This window comes from Oncorhynchus keta, chromosome 19, assembly GCF_023373465.1.
Source record: "Oncorhynchus keta strain PuntledgeMale-10-30-2019 chromosome 19, Oket_V2, whole genome shotgun sequence".
Taxonomy (NCBI): Eukaryota; Metazoa; Chordata; class Actinopteri; order Salmoniformes; family Salmonidae; genus Oncorhynchus; species Oncorhynchus keta.
The window spans coordinates 34,570,648-34,582,707 of record NC_068439.1 but is presented as its reverse complement, the minus strand read 5'-3'; the positions used below and the strand labels follow the sequence as shown (position 1 = coordinate 34,582,707).

Genomic DNA, 12,060 nt, shown 5'->3' with positions numbered 1-12,060 from the left:
AGTCAAGGGGTGTGAATACTTTTACTTTCTGAAGGCAGTGTTTATGGACTGAATGGATTCCGCTAGCACAGTGGTATTCAAACATTTTCAGCCGGGACCACATTGAGAATTTCTCACCACCCCACCTCAAATCCAATGACACAACCTTAAAATTGATACATTTACATTTTTACATCAACAAATAATCTTAAATTCATCACATTTTCATCTCTTATCAAAATGAAAAGAAACGAATGAATACATTCAAATTATCTTCCTCAAAAACTTTTGCATATTGTCCCATACAATAATCTGTACTCCCAACATTTTTTCCTAAAAAAAAAAAAACCTTTAAGTGTACAAACATGATGAACACCTGCTCTTTTCATGACATAGACTGACCAGGTGAAAGCTTTGATCACTTATTGAAGTCACCTGTTAAATCCACTTCAATCAGTGTAGGAGACAAGTCACAGAAGGATTTGTAAGCCTTGAGACAATTGAGATGTTCCATTCAGAGGGTGAATGAGCCTTTGAACGGGGTATGGTAGTAAATGCCAGACGTGCCGGTTTGTTGTCAAGAACTGCAACGCTGTTGTTTTTTTTTCACGCTCAACAGTTTCCCGTGTGTATCAAGAATGGTCCACCACCCAAGGGACATCCAGTCAACTTGGCACAACAACTCTAGGAAGCATTGGAGTCAACATGGGCCAGCATCCCAGTGGAACGCTTTCGACACCTTGTAGAGGTGCCATGCCCTGACAAATTGAGGCTGTTCTGGGGGCAAAGGGGGTAGGTGCAACTTAATATTAAGAAGGTGTTCTTAATGTTTTGTACACTCTCATAAAGAGTATAATCTCATAAAACATTTTTTTTTAAGTCTCAGTGTCGTTATCCTCACAAGGGTGATGGAGTACTGAAAATAGGGGTGTCAAAATAAATGTATATTACCAATTTAACAAAATCTCTTTCTTTGAGCAAGTGTATTAGTATAAAATAATAATAATAATATATATAAAAAATTGAGAATGCAATATAGCTCAGTATTTTTAATATTTTATGCAGTCTCTTTTGGTCTTTACTTTTTTGGCAGAGTGGGGGGTGGGGGTGGACCATCCTTGGGTGGTGGACCATCCCTTTTGTCCTGATTCAACAGACACTTACCTCTGGGTGAGTCATGTAAAGTTTCATGTAAAGTTTCTCCTCATTTCCTCTTGCTTGCTCTAGTTGTCGCTCACTCAATCTCACACGTGTGCAGTTGCAGAGAAGAGGAAGAGATTAGCCAATTACACTCATTTCTAATAACAGCATGTCTTACCTTTTTTCTGTATGCCGGACAGTGCCTGATTTGACCTTGTCTGATTTTCAATGCCGTATTACACTTGGCTCTAACAACGTTTGAATGCTGAAGGTGCCGCTCAGATGTATGAATATTAGATTCTGACTTGTAGATCATGTATTATCAGACTTGAAGATAGATAATTTACATGTTTCAATTCAGTCACAAAATAGTACAGGTATTTCCGGAAGGCGGAGAGAAAAACATCATAGAACTGGCGCTGTGCAACGTTTGGGTGTATATTTAGTGGTTTTGCACATCTTTCGTGACTTCTGAAGACACTGAGATTTTTTATTTGAGAATGTGTTTGCTATTGTTATGGAGTACAGTATTACTGTTTTTGCATTCTGTATTCTGAGTTCTGTTCTTATGCTTCTGCATCATGGGATGAAGGTGAAGGCCTTGAGGGGAGCTGCCAGAAGTAAACGTTGAACCAAAATAACTGCTTGGCTGGGGAAAAAACACATTATAATAAATGATATGATTTTAGGAGTTAAGTCCTTTATTGTTATTGTAATTCATTCCTTTCTGGCATGTTTCTTTTTAATGTATTTTTACTAATAGTATGTCAATAGGTTTCAGTTACCACAGGACCAGTTGTTCACCAAAAAGTTCCACAGGACCATATAGATCCCATAAAAAAACCTTATGGTACAGCTAGGATCACGATTACCACATAAACCTGAATTCCTGTGGTATACAGCTACCACACAATTTACCATTACAGCAACAATTACCATACCATGTGGTTACACCAAATAACCACAAACAAAAAACATTGAATTACCACATCAAAACAAAATTACCATACAAAACCACAGGATTTGTACCCCACCTATAACAAATTTATGCAGTAAAATGTTCCAAAATACCACACAATGTCTGGATACCACAGGTCAGGTACCACAGGAATAGCCCAGAGTTCCACCCCAATGGGCAAAATCAACATTGTTTCCACGTCATGTCAACCCCCAAAACAAATGTGATGATGTTAAATCAAGGAGATGAGCACTGCTGGCACTACCTAGCATGGGGAATAAAATGCCTATAGTGGGAGGGGTGAGTACTATGTGAGTGTCCAGGGTTGGATGGGAGCAGTGCGGTGAGAAGGGGTACTGCCACTGGGTGGGATACTATGAGGCTGTCTGGATCCCCCTGGCTCACACCACCGTCAGAAGGCATGGACCTTACAGGAGCACACAGCTGCTCTTGGACACTTTCTTACTAATGAGGTCATGCTGCGTGGTGGCCAGCGACTGGATCAAGCCCCAGAAGTGCTTGAAGGTGATTCCCTCACCGTCCGACACACCCATCTGTTTCATCATCTTGCCCAGACCCTGCTCTGAGCCTCCAGTCTGGGGGAGGGAGGGAGCACAAAAACAACTCTTTATAATATAGGCATGGTATTTAACACTTAATAAGCACTTATGGACCTGTAATAAGAAATAAAGTAATCATGTATAGACATGTGTAAGCAGGAAGTTAGCAATTAGTCTTTTACACTTTTGAGAGTATAACATTGTTGCCTTCATTACTCGGTAGGCTATATTCACAACAGTACTACTGATATCCTCAGCGTAGTAATTATGTTTGACTTCATAATCCAATATTGTTCACTCTTCAACTGTACTGTAAGCAGCTGTATCAACCTGGACTCAGGGGTAGACGTAACATAGTAAATGTACATTTGTATCCCTCCATGTAGTATTTGCATATGGCGGAGGCGTCTGTGAACGCTCAAATGGAGGGGCGAGGGGAATGGAGTGATTTGGTATTCAGCCAAAGTGTGAACTTTGTCAACTGTGTCATATGTTTCAGGCTTTGTTACCTTCTAGTGGTTATAGATAGATCCATGGCTCTTTTTCTAGGAATCACCACCATATTTTACAATAGGTATGGGGTTATTTTCTGCAGTGGTGTAAAGTACTTAAGTAAAAACACTTTAAAGTAATACTTAAGTATTTTTTTTTTTGGGGGGTATCTGTACTGTACTTCACTACATTCCTAAAGATAATAATGTACTTTTTACTCCATACATTTTTCCTGACACCCAAAGTACACATTACATTTCGACAGGTAAATGGTCCAATTCACACACTTGTCACGAGAACATTCCTAGTCATCCCTACTGACCCTTATCTAAACACTAACACCTACTGACCGATTAAACACAAATGCTTTGTTTGTAAATGAATGTCTGTGTTGGAGTGTGCCCCTGGCTATCCGTAAATAAAATAAAAACAAGAAAATGGTGCCGTCTGGTTTGCTTTAATATAAGTAGTTTGAAATTATGTATACTTTTACTTTTACTCTTGTAAACTGAAGTATATTTTTGCAATTACATTTACTTTTGATACTAAAGTATGTGTAAAACCAAATACTTTTAGACTTTTACTCAAGTATTATTTTACTGGGCGACTTTCACTTTTACTTGAGTCATTTTCTATTAAGGTATCTTAAACTTCACTCAAGTATGACATTTGAGTACTTTTTCCATCACTGATTTTCTGCTTTTACAACCTTTCGACGCCAAACCCACCACTGGTGTGCGTGGCCAAAGAGCTCTATTATGATGTTATCTGAACATGGCACTGGTTCAAATCCAAGTGCCAATACTGTTAAGCAAACTCCAGTCATTTACATTTGTTGGATGACATGAAAATAGAGCTCTTAGGCCACTCGACCTGTAGCAGAAATACTCTACTTGATTGTCAAGTGGTGGATGAAGTTGACTTGGTGCAAGGAGTCATATTACAATTAGGCCTACAGTTGTCCTGTTCTGTTCTGTTCATAAGGAAAACTGTTATTTACTTCTCTGTCAGAACATTTAATCCCCCTCCAGATGAGTGAACAACCTTAAACCTTCATCACTTGTTTATATATTTGAACAGACCTTTTCCTGTTTTTCAGAAGCATAGCTATCTTTGTCAACCACTGGCAGATTCAGACTAGTCCTGGAAAACTGCCTTAGGCCTCAGACAACTAAGCAGCGAGTTCCAAAATTAAGATACTTTGGACTTTTTAATGTTTCAAATAAAGCATGTGTCAGATTCAGTTCCTAGCGAGACGTTTAACTTTAAAGGGCCAGTGACCTTGTTTTATATACACTGAGAACACCTGCCTAATATTGAGTTGCACCCCCCCTCTTTTGCTCTCAGAAGCGCCTCAATTCGTCGGGGCATGTACTCTATAAGGTGTCGAAAGTGTTCCACTGTGATGCTGGCCTATGTTGACTCCAGTGCTTCCCAAAGTTGTGTGAAGTTGGCTGGATTCCTTTGGGTAGAGGACAATTCTTGATACATATGGGAAACTGTTGAGTGTGAAAAACCCAGCAGCATTGCAGTTCTTGACACAATGAGGATGCCCATGGCACACATACACAATACATGTCTCAATTTTCTCAAGGCTTAAAAATCCTTCTTTAGCCTGTCTCCTCACCTTCATCTGCACTGATTGAAGTGGATTTAACAAGTTACACCAATAAGGGATCATAGGTTTCACCTGGATTTGACTGATCAGTCTATGTCATGGAAAGAGCAAGTGTTCATGTTTTGTACACTCAGTGTATATTTACACACTATGAGGTTGGAATAATACTGTGAAATTGGGAAGAGCTGTTTATAAAGACTGGCTGAAATTTCTGCCTGTTTTGGTGGGATGGAGTTTTGGCCTGTCTGGTGTTTATCACCAGGCGGTATAAGGTAATAGACGAATAACAAAGAGTTTTAAACCTCTCTGCCAATAGAATCTAGTTTTCAGGTTATATATCCCTCTCATTAGGCTCGTCCAATTAGGCCCCTCACTCAGACCACTCCCAGACAGTCCTAATTCATTTATTTGTGTGTCTTTTTGCCCATTTTAATTTAAAAAATATGGCTGCATTGGGCCTTTAAACCATGGACGTCCAGATAGTTTATACAATCCAGCGTAGGTGCTCATGATATGTGCTAACATGTTTAAAACCCAATTGGTTACTGAGTGCCAAGTAGATTACAGCCATGTTTATTTTGCATCCAGCCTGGCAACCAACGCCTGCAGGCTTTTCCTGAGTGTTTGTTTGGGAGTCATACGATGAGGCGTGTACTGTATGTGTGTGGTTGAGTGGGGGGGGGTAGTAAGAGTCAGAGTCACGCCCTACTGGTAGAATCAATGGCAGGTGTGGCCGGGGAGGGCGAGGGCAATGTAGCCGACAGTTGCTGCTTATGTACCTTGACTAAGTTGGGCAGCTGGGAGGAGAGGAGGTCTTTGAACTCTTTGGTTTGGAGCGTGGGACCTTTATTGGCCGCAGCGGCATGGAACTTTGTGACCAAAGTGTTGATGGCCTTTTCCAGGTCGGAGTGCTGCGCCAGAGGAGGAGAAATAAACGTGTTAAAATAATATAACAATAACAAAAGCATTATCTGACAGTACTTTGAAGTTCATTATGTGACGTTTATTATTATAATAGATCATTAAGAAAGAAAGTTAACATATTCATCAGACAGACTCCCCAGGTGAGTGCCGAAGTGTACCGACCTCCACTCAATTTAGTCCCAAATACCAAAACAATCAGACACACTCACATCCGCCCTCAAGTGCATATCCAGCATGCCTCCATGCGTCGGAAGTTTACGCAAAGACGACACTACGATGTTTAACCCTGTCCTTGAGTGACTGTTCGAACAACACTGCAGCATTCTTCTCCGCACAAATCACGCACTAACCAACTCTGTGTCGTTTTTGTCAATGTTGAATAGTTAGTATTGTGCTATAAACCTAATAAGCCACAAAACAACTAACAGTATGCTCATGGGTGACATAGGATGACAGAGTTTTAAAGAAAAAATTGTGAGAAATAATATGCTGAGTGAAAAGTACAGTTATACAGTTATACTTCCAGGTTACAAATGACCTGTTTGAAAAGTAGACCTTATGTTTGGCAGTGGAATGTGAAACTGTGTCACACAGACTTGTTATGTTGATCATTGTGAAGGACATCATTTCCATACTCTCTTTAAACCAAGAACCAAACACCCAATCTATTGTAACTGTTGGGTTTTTTGTTCATACTACTTTTTATTTATATCCTAAATCACTAACATTAAATAACTGTTCAGGGACTTTGCTATGTCACTCACCCCTATTCAAATAGATATTTGAATATGCTATTGAAATGTGAGCATCTGTGGGTGGGTCGGGAGGAGAAGCTTAAGTAACGAGAGACTTTTGGAAGGCAAATTGAGACAACTTGTCTACATGTAGAAGGTACTTGAAATACCTGCAGGTTGGTAGCTACAATATGACAGCTCAACCCCTGACTGTTTATTTTCAGGGTGTGCCAGGAGTGGAGTGGCCATCTGGAATTTCAGGCAAATGCCAGATGGGCTGTTACATTTTTTACCCATTGGGCCTGTCTAACTTATAATGGGGGCCTCAAGGAAAAAACTGGGGCGTTGTGTCAGTCCGTCCGTCTGTCAGTCTGTTCGTCTAGCTGTCATCCCTCACTAACCTCCAAAGAAGGTCTCTGTGGCATAGGCCATGGGGACGGAATAAGAAACCAAACAGGGGACTGCCTCCCCGTGCTTTCCATTTCCACACATGGTCTGTCTATAGACACAATTGAGAATTGCTCCTTGCTCCCTCGTCAACATATGGCCTAGATTAATTTGTTATTGTCCACATTCTTTGCTGCTGTCCAGCATGCACACTGATCAGTGCATTGAAATGATTCGTGGTAAACTCGCGTTAAGCTGGCAAGAGTGCATGCAAAGTTGGCTATATGCAAACACCTATAGGACTTAATACGATCTCATGGACTGTGTCATGATGTAAATTGGATGGCATAATATGTCAATGGAATTTTGGTTAAACTACATCTTGTGCCACTTCCAGCGGTAATCGGAACGATGCGTAGAAGTTGGGGGAAGTTATCACCAAAAGAATGCAACAACTCCCATTCCTTGCTTCTAGGATGTGATAAGCCACCATCTCTTCAACTGCAACGTTTTGACAAGTGCTAATGAATGAAAATGAATGAATGACATATTATTTGAATGTCAAATCACCAGCTGGCAACCCATCCCTAATGCGATTAATTGACACATAAACAAACATTACAATAATTCACTGTGAAACATAATTCTTCTTCCGGTGTTCTCTACATTGCACATCGCATCAAGAGTGAAAAAAATGTATGGTAAAAATCAATACATAGTAGTAAATAAGGTTATCCAAACAATAATTATATCCCTAGAGCAGTAAAAGAATATACATACATACATACATACATACATACATACATACATACATACATACATACATACATACATACATACATACATACATACATACATACATACATACTGTACACACAGACAAATAAATACAGAAAAAGACACCAAAGGTATGATTTTAAAATGGTATAGTAGGCCTACCTGTTCAGCCATTTGGATCGTTTTGTGCTGTCCTTTTTCAAAGTAAAGTTTTCTCTCTGCGATGTTCAGCAATTGCTACTTTTCTCGCTCAGCGTTCAATTGCTTCTGTCACATATTGGCAAGATTCCTAAATGATCCCACTCAAGAAAAAAAAAAAAAATGCAACTTGATTCCACCTTCCGTGTCAGTCAGAGAAAGCTATGGGAAAGTACAGTGCACTCAGTGTAACCCGATGCATTGGGACTGTAAACATCAGGAGGCAGACATGCAGTCATATAGGCCTACCACCCTTATTTTATTGCAAAGTTCTCTTTAATTTAGAGGTTTTGCAGAGAGTAGCCTAGACAGTTGTGCATTTAAAACATATAGGCTATTCAAGAGGAGCCTGGGAGTGCTTCCCTCAACATCTGGAAACATTTAGCAAAAGTTGAAACAGTCTGCAGGTTTACACTGGAATTCTTCATCTTTATTGTTGCATTTTTTGAACCCCTCGTATAAGCCTACCTATTTCATGCAGTGTCTGTAAAGCTTTGAATATCCTCCCCAAATATTTTTTTTTCTCAATAGGCCTATTGTAAGAAACTTTTATGAACCATGCATACATGGACGGTCCTTATGGGTAGGCTTTTTTTCAGAGGTTGTTTATAATTGAAGTAGTTTGTCATTGTCCATTCCAATTGCCATTTGGCCTGCATTCATTCTTACAAAGTTATCAGAGGTTGATAAGGACGTGCTGGCGAACTAAAAAGTGATGTGTGCGCAATGAACAGGCACGACAACATTCTTGTAAGTATTAACAGAGTGGTGGGGAGACATGGGACTCGATAAAACTGTTTCTGTCCATAAATTGTCATAGGCCTATTGGGGTGTTTACATGAAAACCAGTCAACCAGATCCTTTATTATGCTACCACAAAGAAATGGGCTGTTGCAGCCTGGTCTCATTGACTATACGTAACATAGGTAAAGCATATCCGGGACACACAAATTACCATGATATGTTACGTTTGGTATCGTTACATAAGACACAAGGTTACTTAACGCAAAAACAAAATTGTAATTCGTAACATATCATCCAGGAATTAATATATACCATGTGAAACATAACATACTGTATCATCCTAAATGATTTGTCCTGGATTTACATACAGAATAATATGAAATGTTATGAGACCAGATTGGCTGTTTTGACAGGTCTAAATCTAGCCTAGATACTGGATCTGCACAGTCGGGTCCAAACCCATTGCTTCGCACTACCACCCACCTCTGTTAAACATACAGTATATCACAAAAGTGAGTACACCCCTCACATTTTTGTAAATATTTGAGTATATCTTTTCATGTGACAACACTGAAGAAATGACACTTTGCTACAATGTAAAGTAGTGAGTGTACAGCTTGTATAACAGTGTAAATTTGCTGTGCTCAAAATAACTCAACACAGCCATTAATGTCTAAAGCGCTGGCTACAAAAGTGAGTACACCCCTAGTTGAAAATGTCCAAATTGGGCCCAATTAGCCATTTTCCCTCCCCGGTGTCATGTGACTCATTAGTGTTACAAGGTCTCAGGTGTGAATGGGGAGCAGGTGTGTTAAATTTGGTGTCATCGCTCTCACACTCAACATAGCACCTCATGGCAAAGAACTCTCTGAGGATCTGAAAAAAATAAATGTTGCTCTACATAAAGATTGCCAAGACCCTGAAACTGAGCTGCAACACGATGGCCAAGACCATACAGTGGTTTAACTGGACAGGTTCCACTCAGAACAGGCCTCGTCATGGTCGACCAAAGAAGTTGAGTGCACGTGCTCAGCTTCATATCCAGAGGTTGTCTTTGGGAAATAGACGTATGCGTGCTGCCAGCATTGCTGCAGAGGTTGAAGGGGTGGGGGGTCAGCCTGTCAGTGCTCAGACCATACGCCGTACACTGCATCAAATTGGTCTGCATAGCTGTCGTCCCAGAAGGAAGCCTCTTCTAAAGATGATGCACAAGAAAGCCCACAAACAGTTTGCTGAAGACAAGCAGACTAAGGACATGGATTACTGGAACCATGTCCCGTGGTCTGATGAGACCAAGATAAATGTATTTGGTTCAGATGGTGTCAAGTGTGTGTGGCGGCAACCAGGTGAGGAGTACAAAGACAAGTGTGTCTTGCCTACAGTCAAGCATGGTGGTGGGAGTGTCATGGTCTGAGGCTGCATGAGTGCTGCCGGCACTGGGTAGCTACAGTTCATTGAGGGAACCATGAATGCCAACATGTACTGTGAAAAACTGAAGCAGGGCATGATCCTCTCCATTCGGAGACTGGGCTGCAGGGCAGTATTCCAACATGATAAGGACCCCAAGCATACCTCCAAGACGACCACTGCCTTGCTAAAGAAGCTGAGGGTAAAGGTGATGGACTGGCCAAGCATGTCTCCAGACCTAAACCCTATTGGACATCTGTGGGGCATCCTCAAATGGCAGGTTGAGGAGTGCAAGGTCTCTAACATCCACCAGCTCCGTGATGTCATCATGGAGGAGTGGAAGAGGACTCCAGTGGCAACCTGTGATGCTCTAGTGAACTCCATGCCCAAGAGGGTTAAGGCAGTGCTGGAAAATGATGGTGGCCACACAAAATATTGACACTTTGGGCCCAATTTGGACATTTTCACCCAGGAGTGTACTCACTTTTGTAGCCAGCGCTTTAGACATTAATGGCTGTGTGTTGAGTTATTTTGAGGGGACAGCAAATTTACACTGTTATACAAGCTGTACACTCACTACTTTACATTGTAGCAAAGTTTAATTTCTTCAGTGTTGTCACATGAAAAAATATACTCAAATATTTACAAAAATGTGAGGGGTGTACTCACTTTTGTGATATACTGTATGCTTGTAAAAAAAACAAATTAATGTCATAATCGAAGACCACAGTAAAAGGCTTAATGTGTCTCTAGAATGCGCAGCTGTTTGGTTTCACATGCGGGCTCAGTAGCGACTTTTTTCCCAGGGGAGAAGGGTGTGTCCTGCCTTCAGAGCTTTCGATGTCCTGCTCTCTCGCCACTCCTCCTAGCTGTCTTCCAGAAAAACAGACACCACGCCCAAATTTGTAAAACCACAGGATCAAGTGTGTTTGACAGGGCTGGCAAGCCCTAACTGAGGTATCTGTCAATGTCTCTGGTACGATGTCTCATTGCTGAGACGTTTAGGCCTATGTTGAAATGGCACTGTTCAGGAGACTAAGGGGTGGCCTCCACGCTACAATGTACCTACTATTTTAAACAATAGACAAATTAGGCATTAATGATCAAATTATCTTTCATGATTTTAAGATGAAAAACTCTCCATGAATGAACGAGAGTACAGCATGAGTAAATAACTTATAGAAGCTTCTTCATAAAAGACAAACAAACACAATTACTCATATCCATCCATATATGTTTTTGTAACAATAGCGCCGGAGAAGAATGCGTGTACTTATTTTGCACATAATGTTGCTGCTACCATCTCTTATAACCGAAAAGAACTTCTGGACATCAGGACTGCGATTACTCACCACGGACTGGCAGAATATTTTATTTTTCCTTTAACGAGTCTGTTGAGCATGACGCAAATGAGATACTGCTTTCTCGGGAACAGGCCCAGATCCCCGTGATTTGTGTGAAGATGAGATGGAGAAAAAGGGACCAGAGGGTGCCTTCTAAGACTTTGTAGGCGATCGAATAAACCCCCACTTCCCTCCATTCTGCTAGCAAATGTGAAATCTTTGGAGAATAAAATCGATGACCTACACAGACGATTAAACTACCAACGGGACATTCAAACTGTAACATCTTATGCTTCAGGGAGTTGTGGCTGAACAACGAAACTATCAACATGCAGCTGGCTGGTTATACGCTGTACCGGCAGGATAGAACAGCGGCATCTGGTAAGACAAGGGGCGGTGGACTATGTATTTTTATAAATAACAGCTGGTGCATGATATCTAAGGAAGTTTCGAGCTATTGCTTGCCTGAGGTAGAGTATCACATGATATGCTGTAGACCACAGTATCTACCAAGAGAGTTTTCATCTGTACTTTTCATTGCTGTTTACGTACCACCACAAACGGAGGCTGGCACTAATAAGACAGCATTGAATGAGCTGTATTCCGCCATAAGCAAACAAGAAAATGCTCACCCAGAGACGGCGCTCCTTGTAGCCAGGGACGACGCTCCTAGTAGCCAGGGACTTTAATGCAGGGAAACTTAAATCCAAATGTTTTACCAAATGTCTATCAACATGTTAAATGTGCAACCAGAGGGAAAACAACTCTGGACCACCTTTACTCCACACGCAAATAATGC

General features: G+C 40.9%; 1 protein-coding gene across 1 annotated transcript; it reads right to left on the bottom strand.

Annotated features, from left to right (window-relative positions):
• Window positions 1–1,799: 1,799 nt before the first annotated feature.
• LOC118398102 (protein S100-A13-like) lies at window positions 1,800–7,887 on the bottom strand. The gene is made up of 3 exons (XM_035793134.2): window positions 7,732–7,887; window positions 5,527–5,658; window positions 1,800–2,673 (listed from the first exon to the last, which is right to left on the bottom strand). The coding sequence occupies exons 1-3, from the start codon at window positions 7,741–7,743 to the stop codon at window positions 2,506–2,508; spliced, it is 312 nt and encodes a 103-aa protein (XP_035649027.1). The 5' UTR covers window positions 7,744–7,887; the 3' UTR covers window positions 1,800–2,505.
• Window positions 7,888–12,060: the final 4,173 nt, after the last annotated feature.